Here is a 15196-nt window from a genome sequence, read left to right as displayed (position 1 = left end):
CAATAAGTAAATTTTAATGTGTCTGCCAGTGTAAGTGATGAAATTATTGTCTCTTAATATTTATTAAGCATAATAATTATTAATGTCACATCTTGTTAATTAAAGTTATACTTAACATACACATAGTATAATCTCTTTCAGAGAGAGCTTGCCTGCACTGTTAAATAATTGTTAAATGAATATTTTATTACTGGCTCACTACAGTTGCCCTTAAATGAGATGTAGGTTTTCTAATGATACATTATATTGAATAGTGTATGTTAGTTTATTGTCAACACAATGAGTAATAATCTACAGATTTTTTATAATGTCGGCGGAAAGACAGTTATGGCGAGAGATTTACGAACATATAGAATTTTAAAATAAATATTTTTACACAGCACTCGCCAGGTCTGCATGTAAACCTGTTAAATTTATCATCTCTATTTTTCTATCTTGGATGCGGAAATACAATTTCTACAAAATTAGGTGCAAGTATTGACACTAATTGTTGTTTACAGGTGAACTCATATTCAATTAGAAATGTAATAATATAATATATTGTTGATGATATTGCTTACTAATTGGTTTTATTTTACTCCCTTTCATAGGAATAAAAGGCAGCTATAAATATGTATCAATTTATTACAAAGTTATTTACACTCTACTTGACTTGAACATCTTTCAGTGATGGGGCAACAATGGGTCCTTTGCCTGGCACTTGCAGTGGCACTCCTTTGTAGCATGCTACTTTGTCAGAATTGGTCTTCAGATCTGGAGCACAGGTTTCAAATATCTTTTTCTTAGGATTCAGTTGAGCTTCAGGCACTCGTGGGAATCCCTCGCATGAGACAAGGTCCCCCGGGACAGCCCCACTAGGTGGCACCAACACTTCCACTTTAGCTGGTGATGATGCACACATAACCATAGCTTCTGATGTGACTCCTCTCATCTGAAAGTATTATATTATAATTAGATGAAAAACATGTAAAAGAGCTAACATAGAGCTTTACCACCTAGCAACAATTTTATTAATATTACCTTTGATGGCTTCAAGTTACAAAGGACCATGACAATCCTGTCCCTCATTTCTTCAATGGGCACGTGGTTGACCAGGCCAGACACGACAGTGCGGGGAGTGTCCTCTCCGCAGTCAATCTTCTCTACATAAAGTGTGTCAGCGTCAGGATGCTTGTTGACCTCAATGATCTTGCCGATCCTGAAGTCCAGCTTGCCGACGTCGACCGGTGCCTCCGCGCTCGCCGCCGCTGCAGGTTTCTCCTTTGTTTTCTTTACTGGATCCTTCTCTTTTTTTTCTTTTTGTGCTTTGGAGATTGGTTGCTCAATATTTTCCACTTTAGTTGGCACCACATTGGTTGCTACATTGATGGATGCTGTTGCGGCTTTTCCAGGGATAGGATATTGTTTCTTCCCATTAGCAGTCTCTAGTCTGATTAGCTCGTTTCTTGCCTTTTCAACTTTAGCTGATAAAGCAGAGTTTTCTTTAGTAAGTTCATTGATTCTTTCTTCTATCTTAACCTTTTTTACTTGTTCTAGCTGTAAATAAGAATATACATAGGTATAATATTTTAATAGGATTTTTTATTAATGATAATCTATTAGTGAATATCTGGGTTCTAACAAGATCTGCAGCTACAACAAAAACACTTACTTTGTTTCTTAATTCAAGTAAACGCTTTTCCGCTGTGTCGGCATTGTTGATTAACTTGGTAACAATGTTCTGAGACATTTTGCGAATAAATATCCGATTTATCATCTATTTTATTTACTTTCGAATATTCTTTTGAGGTTATGTATGTAATCTTGCTTACAAAAATGCTAGCAAATCTATCTTACGTCAGCATGACGTCAATAAAGTGACGGAACTCAATTTTATTTATGACGCAGTTTGAGACGGGGACATTGTTGATTTCGTTACTCGATATTTATACCATTTTCAGCATTTCAGCTCTAAAAGCGCCATCTTCCCTAGTTTATTACACTATCATATTTTGAAACTAAACTTCGAGTAATGTTTGTTTAGTAGAACACAACTAACTTTATGACTGCGTTCAAAAATCAGTTATGATGACTGGCATGGGATAGTTCGGATTATCTACTGTCCATTGTATAGCTGGTTACTTGAACAGGACATGCATATGCCTCAAATAATTTTAGTCTGTGATCATATTTTTTTAAATTTCATATTCGTTCGTTTTCGTCTCGTTTTCGTTATGTTGGCAGACATGCAGAAATAAATAACATGGCTGTTGAAACGGCGTCGTAAATACGTTGTTTATATTTTATGTGAAATTATCCTGTTCTGCCTCATCATACTGCTTGAATTTGTGATCTTAAAACTAAATAAATAATGTAAAGTGATAATTTAGGTGTCTGTTATTTGCTGATAATGTTGTAAATTTTCTGCAAGCAAAATGTCAAACAATACTGTCGGTTCGTCCGGGCCAGCTCCCGGCAAAATACGTGGACCTGGGAGACCACCGAAGCGCACCTGCACCTGGTGCGCCGAGAGCAAGACGCCGCTCAAGTACGTCCTGCCCACCGAGAACGGGAAGAAGGAGTTCTGTTCCGAGACGTGTCTGTCTGAATTCAGACAGGCGTACAGCAAGGGAGCTTGTCTCCACTGCGACAACGTTATCAGAGGAAACGCGCCGTCGAGCAGCAAGAACTTCTGTTCCACGTACTGTTTGAATAAATACCAAAAGAAAAATGAGAAACGAACAAATTCCCCTCAGTCAGGGAATGGCGCGAACGGCTCCGACAATCATGCCAACAACAATTCACCGGGATCCTTCTACGATATTTATCAATCTTTCGACTGGACGGAGTACTTGAAGGAGACCAACAGCGTGCCCGCGCCGCAGGAGTGCTTCAAACAGGCCCCGGTACCACCAGTCAATGATTTTAAAGTTGATATGAAACTGGAGGCATTGGACCCTCGGAATCTGACGTCCACTTGCATAGCCACCGTAGTTGGAGTGTTGGGACCTCGCCTGAGACTGAGACTAGATGGTAGTGACAACAAAAATGACTTCTGGAGACTTGTTGATGCCAGCGACATCCACACCATAGGGCATTGTGAGAAGAATGGAGGGATGCTACAACCCCCTCTCGGTTTCCGTATGAATGCCAGCAGTTGGCCAATGTTCTTACTTAAAACTCTGAATGGAGCTGAAATGGCTCCTTCTAAGGTGTTCCAGCCTGAGCCACAGACACCTAAGACAAACCTTTTCGTACTTGGACAGAAGTTAGAAGCAGTTGACAAGAAAAATCCTCAATTAATTTGTTGTGCTACAGTGGGCGCAATAAAGAATGACCAAATTCATGTGACCTTTGATGGGTGGCGAGGTGCCTTTGACTACTGGTGTAGATATGACTCACGAGACATCTTCCCGGTAGGCTGGTGCGCCCGGGCAGGGCACCCTCTGCAACCACCAGGACAAAAAAGTGCCACCACTCCTTCTAGGTATGTGTTTTATGCAAAAATAATATACTTTAAAAGTAAGGTAAAAATTATTTAATATCAAATTTTTTATGGCTGCAAATTCTGCCATGACTGTATTGTGGTGTACAAATAAAGCATTTTTAACTATATTTTTCTTTATATATTTGCACAAATTAGTAAATTTACTTAATTTTTCATATTGGTTTACAGATTTAAGCTCCGCCCCAGTGGTATCCCCAACCCAGCCTTGCCAGAGGGTGGTTCCACTGGAACTACCAACACTAGTTCCAACAATTCTAATGCACCATCCACAACCACAACGGCTCCGACCATCAGGCTGAACATCCACAGTGGTTGCTTCGGTGCCATGACTGCATATCCAAATGCTGTGACAGCATCGGGAACTTTAGGAGTGGTAGAAGCCTTAGCCAGAGAATTGTTGGCAGCACATCCAAACCCACAAAGATTGACTAGAGCACTGCAAACTGCATCTTCTAATTTCTCAAATACTATTATGGTGCAGGTAAATATATGTCTGTGTACAATTTAATTTTACATTGCATATGCTATTCAGAATTCTTTATTAATATTTGTTCAGACAAAAATTCTTAAGACTTTGCATTGAATTATTGCAATATCATACTGCTATCACTATCTCTTACATCATATGATTTCCTTATCTGCTACACTTTACACTTTACAAACTAAACACAACACAACTAACAATCCTAATCACCGCATTTCCAGATAGCTTGTGGGAGTAAAAACTATTCAGTGAAAGTCCCGACTGAGCTGACGGACGATGAGCTGAAGAGCTGGCTGAAGGAGCTGTGCAGCGGGCTGGGCTGCTGCTCGGCCATGATCGAGGTGGACTCCGGGGAGGCCGCGGGCCGGCCGTGCGCGCTGTGCGGGGACTCCACCTCTAACAATGTGTCCTCCGCTCAGAAGAGGCCCAAAAGTGTTAGTAATTTAGAACCATAACTTGATAGTATATTCCGTTTATGTATCAAAGTACATTCCATTTATGTATTAAATAGTAGACAGGAATAGGCAGATACGTATATATGATCTATGACGACTGAATGACGTAGTGGTTAGTGACCCTGACTGCTATGCCGAAGGTCCCGGGTTCGATTCCCGGCTGGGGCAAATATTTGTTTAAAGACAGATATTTGTACTCGGGTCTTGGTTGTTGATATTTATATTTAGTATCTATCTATCTATGTATATGTGTAGATATATCAGCTGTCCGACACCCATAACACAGGTTCTGCCTAGCTGGGGTCGGATGGCCGTGTGTGAGATGTCCCCACATATTTATTTATTTACTATTATTATTTATTCTCTTATATTATGAAGTTACAAATACCCCAAACACCTAAGTAACGTATTATGTGATTTCATTTGGAAATGTTAATCTTGTAGATTTCATTAGCCCCTTCAAAGTTATACATATATTATACCAACAATACCTATTATTCTTCAAAAAACTCTACATCACAAGGGATCTGAATGAATTCTCAACCACCAAACCCCCATTGCAGGACGACGAGGAAGAAACTCCCGCTGACGGGGCGCCGGCGCCCGCGAGCAGCGAGGACACTTCCGTATCCGCTTCCAGCAACAAGATGGCGCGCGTGGTTGGCGAGGCGGCCACGTCCACCACGGGCGCGCCGCCGCCGCCGCCGCCCGCCGCGCCGCCCGCTGATTGGTCCGTCGAGGACGTCATCGGGTTCATAGCGGCCGCGGATAATGCGCTGGCCGCACATGCCGATCTGTTCAGGAAACATGTAAGTTGGAGGCATGATTTTGTATGTCTTCGCTGAAGAACTAAGGGCTGAAGCATCACTACTCATGGCTCATTTATTATTTATTTTCTTTGGAAACATCTTCAACCAACGATCGTAGATACAGGTCTGTCACATGATGTCCCCAATGTTGGGTTTTAGAAGAGAGAAAAGTGTGTCCCTGTTGACGTATTTCTAGCGATTTCACTCTAGGATACCACACAGAAATAATTATGAAACCATACCTACAATCAATCAATCCAATAGATTAATATTTGCCATACGACGTAAATTTCGAAACATTGTTATACAACACGAGTCTTTGTGCTTTCCAGGAGATCGACGGCAAGGCGTTACTTCTGCTGAATTCAGACATGATGATGAAGTATATGGGGCTGAAGCTGGGACCTGCGCTTAAGATATGTAACCTGGTGTCGAAAATTAAAAATCGCCGACACTACAGCACCTAGGCTTAGTACCTACTCCTAGAGTACGAAACTGTAAGTTTCTTTTTATTATATTTACGTTGGTTGATTTATAATCGTATAAACCATTTTGATAAACAGTTATTGTAAATTGCGGGCAGTATCTTTCTAATTGGAAAAAATAATGGCCGCCAGTTTCATAGATCATTTAAACACACTTTTTTTTCTTCAATTCTTTATTTTGTGTCCTTGTAAGCGGAATGTTATGTTTGAATCTCAATTTGGTTACATGGTAAGCATAATACGAGGGCGATACCGAAATGATCGGGAATAGAAAAAAGTACAAAGATATCATAATATTATTTACTTTTATTGTTTTTCAATGTAGTCTCCGTGACATTCAATGCACTTTTTCATTCGATTAAACCAATCATTGAAACAGTAATTCCAGTCTGAAGTGGATACTGTCAAAACAGCTGATTTGTAAGCTTCGACCGCCTCTTCTGGTCCGCTAAACCGTTGACCACGTAGCATATCTTTAATTCTTGGGAATGTAAAATAATCATTGGGGCTCAGATCAGGGCTATACGGAGGATGGTCCATCAACTCCACGTTTTCCATATTTAAAAACGTTCTTGTTTTGCGAGCGGTATGAGAGCTTGCATTATCGTGGTGAAGGATTATACGACGATTCGGGTTAGTTTTACGAAGTTCTCTTACGACTTCCGGCAAACAAACTGTTGTGTACCAATCAGCAGTAACCGTCCTTTGTTCTTGTAATGGAATCGTAGCCACATGGCCAGTTTTCGATACAAACGAAGCGACAATTTTTTTCGACACGCTGCGTGAGCGAATAACTTTTGTTGGCTTGACCTCACCTTCGAAGACCCAAACTGCCGATTGATGTTTTCTTTCGGGCTCATATGAATAAATCCACGATTCATCACCAGAGACGATATTGTAGACAGCATTTGAACTGCCTCCATTGAACCGTTGCAGAGCAGATCGACACCAATTAACACGAGCCGACTTTTGTTCCTCGGTCAAACGGTGGGGCACCCAGCGCGAAACTAACTTCTTGACACCCAGTTCTTCATGTAAAATGGTTTGAATGGCTGTCATATCAATGCTGAGAGAAGCCCGAATCTGCTCGTATGTCACATGTCTATCTTCTTTTATTAACTGGCGTACAGCATCGATGTTATCTTGTGTTACCGCTGTTTTTGGCCGACCAGTAGAAGGGACTGTGGTAAGAGAGGAACGTCCACGGCGAAACTCAGAATACCAACGATATATAGTCGTTTTACTTGGTGCTTCAAGTTTATAAATAGAAACAAGCTCGGCGAGACATTGTTCTTGAGATAAACCTCGACGAAAGTTGTGAAAAATTATTGCACGGAAATGTTCCCGCGTAAGCTCCATTTTTTACACCGACTTGTCAAATTCAAATGGTCAATACTCTTTTATTTTTTACTTTTTTTAAAATTCGAAAATGGAATTATGTTTGAAAAAACACTACATTTGATACTTTTTTATTTTATTTTTATTTAGTTTTTATTGAAAATCCAACAGCGTTACATTGTAAAAATTAATGCTAAGTACAAACAAAACAGTAAGGCTAATAATAGGATTCACAGTAAGATTACTATAGTAAATTCTATATCGAGATCGGGACAGATCACAAAAAAGGCTTAAAAAACTTAGGTATATATAAGTAACATAACTATAATCTTATCAATTAGATAACTTAAATGTAACTAAATAGGTTTAACTAAATAGGTCCAACTAACTGCATAATGATGTGAGTATAGTACTTACGTAATTAAAGTTAAAATTAAAATTAAAATTAAAATCTTGTTTGTAAGGCAATAAAACCATCATTCATCAAGTAAAATTGATTAGCTTCTCAGAGTAGTGTTTGGGAAGAAGGATAGGGTAAGAAATAGGAATTAAGACTAATTATACTAATAAATATAAGTTGTATATCTAAATTACTGTTATAAAAATATTAAATAGATAATACATAATTACAATACATACATAAGTACTTACGATAAGTAAAAATTTACTATCAAATACATACATATAAATATATAGGTATAATTAATACATTAAATTAATTAATTAAATTAGAATTGGTAATGATAGGGGTAGGATAGATGTTATCTGTTTGTGAGTATATCTATAATTTGTTTTTTAAAACACATTTTAGAACAGTTAAAAATATCAATATTTCCGAATCTCTTGTTGAAAGTCTGTGTTATTCGGTTGAGTACAGAATTAGCAGCATAATTAGTGGAGCAAGATGGAACGTGAAACAAAGGCGTATGACGGGTGCGACGGCCTGGTACTCGGTATCCCACGCTACCTACCAGCTCAGGACAGTCTAGTAATCCTCGCACGATGTCATACAGCAAGCACATATCAAGCACTGTTCTGCGTTCTTCTAGCGTTAACAGTCCATGCAATCTGCACCCATCTATGTACGCGTCCACGGGTTTTCTAGCACGATAGTTTAGGTGGTTGATAAATATTTTTTGTATACGCTCCAGTTGTGTTTTGTATATAACATATTGGGGTGACCAAATATGACAGGCGTATTCTAATATGCTGCGAACATATGCATAATAAACTATCTTTATTGTGTGCGGATCATTAAAAAGGTTTCACTCTAATTTATTCCTAAGGGTGGGTTGCATCAACATCCCGGTTATCGTAATAGTTAAGGTTAAACTTAGCAATGACAGAGTCGTTATAGTTAATATTTTACTGTAACGTGTTGCACCATCAAATCGTCGGTCATTGTTAATGTTATTAGGGTTGCTAGTCGTTTGAGACATAATTATCCCCAAAGTTATTGTGGGAAACGTTTTTATGTAAGGCAATACCAAATCTAGCTGTCGGACTGAAGCCGTCACAGAGTACATTGTAGCCGTCATTCTCTGTCAAAGCACTCAAAGTCAACATGTCATAGGAACTAAGTCTGTTGTTCCTCCAAATATTGACCAAAAGATTATCATCAATAAAACCCGCGACAAAGTAGACTCTAATAAGCCTTTATTAAGAGCGGTGGTAGCTCAGTCGGGTAAGCGCCCGCTTCTCACGCCAGAGATGCGGGTCCGATCCCGGCGCTGACATGTACCAATGAGTTCTTTTAACATAAGTACAATGTATACCATCGCTCTTACGGTGAGGAAAACATCGTGAGGAAACCTGCATATCTAGATTTAGCACATCTAGATATGTGAACCCACCAACCCGCAGTGTACCAGCGTGGTGGAGAAATGGTCCAAGCTTTGGAAGGCAGTTTAGACCTTGGGGATATGCACAAAGGTTCCATTCGAGAGAGCCAGGTGCAGGTACTTACACCCCCAGAGAATAGAATAGAATAGAAGCCTTTATTATTAATTATCTTATTAATTAATTCTTAACAAGTTGAAATAAAAACTAACGATGTAATCTATTAAAAAAATTATTTATTGACATCCTTCGATTATGCTCATCATTCCTGTTAACTGCATAGACAGGTTCCTCTTCATCAGATGATGAATCATCATAAAAAACCTAGCTGGTGGTACAGCACAGGGTCTCTATTTTGTTTACATAATATATTATGCAGCTATGCCGTAGCCACAATAATGGGCTGCACTCTTCTTAGTTCTGTCCTTATTTTCATTGATATATTTCTGTATTTGAGTGATTGCAAAATTTCTGAAAACAAGGTTATTCAATTAAAGAGTTACGTAGGTTACTTTGATATTAGATTGCTGCGCTGAACCGGCAACCGGCAGGTAGCCGGTAGTGGCTGGATAAGGAAGGCCGAGGGCACAGTGTTGTTTCGCTCCTTGGAAGAGCCCATGGCTAGAAGTGGACGCTTATTTGGTGGTGAAGATGATCATTACACCTACAACATAATAATAGGTGCACTTACTTCGTCGTTGGAGGCAGTAAGAAAGGTTCTAGTTTTAAAGCCAACACACGAGCCACATTTTTGAGACCTGGAACCTGCGAATCTATCAGTTCTCTGAAAGTACACCTTTCTCTTCATATTTCGTAAGTTCCGTACTTACTCCACCTCAATCTCAATTTCTGAGGAACTTGTTTCAAGCACTATTTCACGTAGAAACGACATGATAAGAATTATTGAATATTAATATTTGTACGTAATACTGTTACTTTGAGGTTATACAACGGGTTTGACAGCTACCTGACTTTAACTTTAACAGTAACCGGCCAACATGGGGTGGTTATGGTTATCGTTAAAGTTATGACGTCATTTTAACCATAGTTGAATGGTGCAACCAATTTTACGCTTAACCGATGCTTTGACAGACGATGTGACGTTTGTAATAGTTAAAGTTAAATGGTGCAACGCACCCTAAGTATTCTATTCCCGATCTTTTCGGTGTAGCCCTCGTAAAGAAAATGGCAGTGTATTTCTTAAGTGTAATGTTATTTCGGCTGGTGGATAGAGGTGAGCCGAATGTTGCGATCTAAGACTAGTCTACATTTCGGAGTTAAATTACTTCATTACAAATTTTGCGATATGGACTTATAAAAGTATGCAGCACTATTGTCTTCGGGAATATTAGTGTACATATATTTCAGACTAAAACCTCATCTATGTTGTATAGAATTGATTATTACTAAGCCGGACAAGTGAGAACACAAGTGTTATTAAAATCAGAGGGCTATTTCACATAATTTGCAAATGCAATATTATATTTTTGAATAAATTGTAAGTAATTTTCGATAGTTCAATATTTTATCGACAAAGTAATAATTATAGTGTGCCTCGTATTTGTAATTAAATTGGCTAGTCTTAAAATTGCCTATTTGTCTTTATAACAAATTGTAATCACTCTGCCCTTTTAATAGTTTTGTACAGAAATCCTGTAGATTAGGTCTTAGTGCCTTTCAGTGTTAGTACTTAATGATAATTCCCACGATGCACATTAAATATTAAAATAGGTATTGATAAAGGACACCGATAAATAGTAGCTGTGATTTAATATGCTTACTAATGATAATAATACATTTTTAACAGACATTGTATTTCTACATCCTGTCTGGAGGCCATTATATCATACAGTATTGTCGTTTTGATGTTTTTACTAAACTAATATTCATTGAAACATTATTTTGTGTAACCCATGCATTCATAGATATATTCAAAGGGACCTATTTAACACAGTATCATGTATATTTGATGGTGATCGTGAATATCCAAAAGTTGTTGACAGAATGACATCCTGAGTCACCCCTTTTCGGATTACTGTACCACTTTTGCAACACAGTATTATATGAGAATGTTGTATGACTTTTGCTCGAATTTCATTTAAATACGTTTGTCGGTCTGAGTAGTGCCTTAAAATCATTACGACTTACTCAATATTTAATGCGGCATTTAAATTGATTAATTGAATGCAAGGGTTATATTATTTTGTTTTAAGAAGATAAGTAGTCAGTTGTTTCCTTTGTAAAAGAGGGATTTTTGCATAAACAAAATAGGTTGGTAGCTATGGTCTTTATTGCATTTAACTACTTGGATCTCCTTTTGATCAATATAATATGACTGTGGTTATCCGTTATTTACAAGACCCGTAACCAGATTAAAAATACTTTTCGACATCGAAAGGAAAAAAGAAAACCGAACATACACCTATTCCTGAATTTTAGTTCCTTTTTGCGTGAATGAAGATGATGTTTATTTTAATTTAAAATCTAATTTGGTCTGTGGTATTTAATTGTAATTGCCATTTCATTGTATTGTTACATTAATGTTTTAACATTTCATCATGTGATATTTCTATATTATCTGTTATCGTGATAAATGAATAATATAAGAATGTGTTGATTTATAAGTAGTAGACCTTGATGGCTGGAGAGAATTGTCTTTATTTTGATAAAATTGATTAAAATAAGAATTATTATGTTTATGTAAATAATCATGCATAACAGTAGAAAGTAATGGTCCTTATTTATGTTCTATGATAATATTTAATAATAAATTGTCAACACCTTAGACGTGGTAGTCACCAGTTTGTGTATATGAAGATGTAAACCATTTTGTTTTGTTATCACAAATTTATTTACGGTTTATAAAATCGTTTTAAGCGTCAGATTCAGTTTAATTCCTTTGATGTTTAGTTTTATTTAGAGTAGGTTCGATTATTCTGATTGCTCAGCTCTCTCGTGATTAAATTGTGTGTGAAATTAGTGATTATAGTGCATTTTTTCTTTATAATACTGAATCAATCTTTTGAAGTATTTCTGTATCTGTTTCTTTACCCATATCAAGTCATGGTTAATAATATTTTTTTAACTCCTGAAATAGTTATAAATATTTCACAAAATATTCTACTTTAAAGCAATCCCGCTAATATTACAAATAACAGGTCTAAAATAGCTTTTAGTATTGTGTACTGTTTAGATCTAAGTCAAAATTCAAATAAATATTATAATTTTATTAAAAGTTCGGGCGCTTACTGAATTATATAATGTATATAATTAATCTCTTTAAATGTATAATTAATAATTATATAAAATACGCGTCAAACAAAAGATAGTGTGTGAAAATATTCACAAACATAAATACTTTATTATTTTATTACTATAGACTTTTATCATGTTATGTAAATAGACAGTAAATTCAAAAGAGATGTGTATAAATAAATATGATTAAAGAAAAAAGGCTTTTATTTTAATTGCGTAGGCATAGACGCGTAGGTATATTATACTTCTTAATGTAGGTACTAACTACTTATTCGATAAGAAAAGTTAATGTATTGAAAGTATCGGAGTGAAAATAGACATAAATCCATATAGTATGCTTCGATCAAATATTCTGGTGGCAGCGGAGGAGTAGCTATAGGTGGCAGGTGCGTGGGCCTCCAAAGTCCACCAGTTAGGAACCACTGCTCCTCCCCAATAAACAATGGCCATAGATTGGCTAAACAACAGTTATCATTATCATCTTATCACTACATGTGTGCAGTCGAGTATCTATGGATTATCTCGAAAGTTAAGTTTTATCTGAGGTTATTTAAATATCTACCCGCACAGTGTCAAAATGGATGTCCGCAAAAATGGAAATGCAGGTAACTGTTGTAATTTATTTTATTACCTATGAATGTGTATTCAAAGCCGTGTGCTGCAAGAGCACCCCTAGGTACTTTGCACCTAGCTTAACTCGAATCACACAGTACCTAGGTAACTATAACAAATCTCCATTTTATTACCGACATTAACAATAACATTGTACTAATTATCTAATAAGAAACGTTTAATATTTGTTTTTTTTTCAACCCCACCAGACCTACCTGGTACCTAAGGAATGGATTAATTTACTTATTTTCAGTTAAGAACCCACCAAAGGACATGATACAAAATATTATAGGATCGTTCGGCAAATACCAACTTTACCTGTGCATCCTGATATTCTTGACCAAATACTCGATGGCGTTCCATCAAATGGGAATCATATTCCTGGCTCCGAAAGTGTCATACATCTGCCCGGACACCGGGAATCAGACGTGTCCTTGTGATGACCCGCTTTATGATCGATCTGTGTTCACCAACACTATAGTGATGGAGTGGAACCTGATCTGTGGGAGGCAGTGGCTCGTCAGTCTCACGCAAACACTGTTTCAGCTCGGCTCGCTGTTTGGAAGTGCCTTGTTTGGAGTCGCTTCTGATAAGTGAGTTTATTTTACATTGTAAGCAACAGGTATCTATGAGTATTGCTGGACAATCTCTATGTAAACTATCAGCTTAAGCTGTTCGTTACACGTGAATGTATGAAGGCACAAGGAAAGTATAGATAACGGCTTAAGGTGAATGAAACTGCACAAGGGCACATTGAGAGAAGAATTAAATTGATCCGTAGGTACTGGTAGGTACAGACAGAAACAGAATTTAATAGTCTGGCTGTCATTCACCTCGGGTATCATCGTGATCAAGACCATACTTATATCATACCTACATATACATATCTACCTAGACCCACAAACATAATGAGAAGTTACATATGCAGCTAAAACTAAATATTACAAATTAAATATAACCACTTTTTCAGGTTCGGAAGGAAATACACATTTCTGCTAGCTTTATTCGTGCAGATGAGCTCAGGAATCGCTAACGGCTACATGCCGACATACTGGTCCTTCACCCTACTCCGTTTCCTCGTCGGCGTGGGTGTCGGAGGCACTATGGTGACCGGTTTCGTCATCCTCATGGAATTCGCTGGAATTCAGTATAGAGATTCCATAGCCGCATGGTTTTCCCTACACTATGATTTCGGTTACATTATTATGCCGGGACTGGCTTATCTGTTCAGAGACTATGCTCAGTTCCAACTGGCTACTTCCCTACCGATGGTGGTGTTCATAAGTTACGTGTTTCTTCTGCCGGAGACGCCACGGTGGTTGATAGCGGCGAAGAAGACAGAAGAGGCTGTGCTGATTTTGGAGCGAGTGGCTCGCGTGTAAGTTGTACTTTTAAGTTACAGTTTGTTTGCCATTATCACAGTGTCTGACAATCTATGGAATCCTTTAACTTTACACGCTTCAAATAGGCTTCTTTTTCAGAAACAACCGCCCGACAGAAAACATAAGAGCCACCGTAGAAGCTTACGAAAAAACATTGGGACAAACCAAACTGCGCAAAGGAAACGTTCTGGATCTCGTGCGCACTCCCGCGCTGCGCCGCAACACCGTCTGCATGGCATTCTGCTTCTTCTCATGCTCCTACTGCGTCTTCGGAGTCTCACAGTACGTGGGGCAACTGGGAGGCAACGTGTTTCTGAACGTGGCCGCGAGCGCCACCGTCGCTGCGATTGGAGCAATACTCTCCATGCCACTCATGAAGATCACCGGACGGAAGACCATATTCGTCTCCTTGTTCCTCGTTTGCGGCGCCAGTCTCCTGCTCTTAGCTGTTAGTGACGGGGGTATCGCGGTCGCCTTCGCCTGCATCGGTCTCGGCACGGGAATGATAATCTTTCTCGTAGCATCATTGTACTGCTCTGAAATGTATCCCACAGTGGTTCGGAATGCGGCGGTGGGCGTGTTCACGATGTTGTCCCGCGTGGGCTCGATGGTGGCCCCGTTCGTGATCGGGCTGCAGGCGCGGGGGGCGTGGGTGCCGGCCGTGGTGTTCGCGGTGCCGCCGCTGGCCGCCGCGCTCGTGGCACTGCTGCTCCCGGAGACGAAGGGGTGCCGGCTCATGACCACCGTGGAGGAGGGAGAGCAGTTCGCTAAAAGGAAAGGGAGTGCCAAACATTAAGTAAAAAAAAAACTAAGTAAAAGTAAAAACGTTTATTAACAAATTGTTTAAGTACATTTGTGATGTGGCTGCAAGTTCCACACTAGGCGAACCTGTATCGTGGAACTTAGGCTGAAGATATCTAAAGTTATTTAAACAATTTAAATTTACAAATTTATTTAAGTGTACGAAGAAAAGTTGTACGAACAAAATAGTTACAAATAAATTTAAAATTAACTCTAGATTTTAAAAAGACATTCCTAACTATATCACCA

General features: G+C 38.5%; 3 protein-coding genes and 1 long non-coding RNA gene across 4 annotated transcripts; 2 read left to right on the top strand and 2 right to left on the bottom strand.

Moving 5' to 3' along the window:
• Window positions 1–606: 606 nt before the first annotated feature.
• On the bottom strand, window positions 607–1826 carry LOC105386709 (aminoacyl tRNA synthase complex-interacting multifunctional protein 1). Its single transcript, XM_011557325.3, has 3 exons — window positions 1652–1826; window positions 1021–1536; window positions 607–931 (listed from the first exon to the last, which is right to left on the bottom strand). The coding sequence occupies exons 1-3, from the start codon at window positions 1754–1756 to the stop codon at window positions 644–646; spliced, it is 909 nt and encodes a 302-aa protein (XP_011555627.3). The 5' UTR covers window positions 1757–1826; the 3' UTR covers window positions 607–643.
• Window positions 1827–2217: 391 nt separating this feature from the next.
• Window positions 2218–5851, top strand: LOC105386710 (polycomb protein Scm). The gene is made up of 5 exons (XM_011557326.3): window positions 2218–3466; window positions 3656–3968; window positions 4193–4405; window positions 4990–5235; window positions 5568–5851. The coding sequence occupies exons 1-5, from the start codon at window positions 2415–2417 to the stop codon at window positions 5700–5702; spliced, it is 1959 nt and encodes a 652-aa protein (XP_011555628.3). The 5' UTR covers window positions 2218–2414; the 3' UTR covers window positions 5703–5851.
• A 3484-nt stretch (window positions 5852–9335) lies between these two features.
• On the bottom strand, window positions 9336–9647 carry LOC125490441. The gene is made up of 2 exons (XR_007267677.1): window positions 9589–9647; window positions 9336–9368 (listed from the first exon to the last, which is right to left on the bottom strand). It is a non-coding gene; the product is annotated as an uncharacterized LOC125490441 (long non-coding RNA).
• Window positions 9648–10080: 433 nt separating this feature from the next.
• Window positions 10081–14942, top strand: LOC105386711 (organic cation transporter protein). The gene is made up of 4 exons (XM_011557327.3): window positions 10081–12757; window positions 13018–13357; window positions 13735–14142; window positions 14246–14942. Exons 1-4 carry the CDS (start codon window positions 12730–12732, stop codon window positions 14940–14942), a joined length of 1473 nt encoding a protein of 490 aa, XP_011555629.3. The 5' UTR covers window positions 10081–12729.
• Window positions 14943–15196: the final 254 nt, after the last annotated feature.

Source organism: Plutella xylostella, chromosome 23 (genome assembly GCF_932276165.1).
Source record: "Plutella xylostella chromosome 23, ilPluXylo3.1, whole genome shotgun sequence".
Lineage (NCBI taxonomy): Eukaryota > Metazoa > Arthropoda > Insecta > Lepidoptera > Plutellidae > Plutella > Plutella xylostella.
This window is presented reverse-complemented; position numbering and strand designations above follow the sequence as displayed.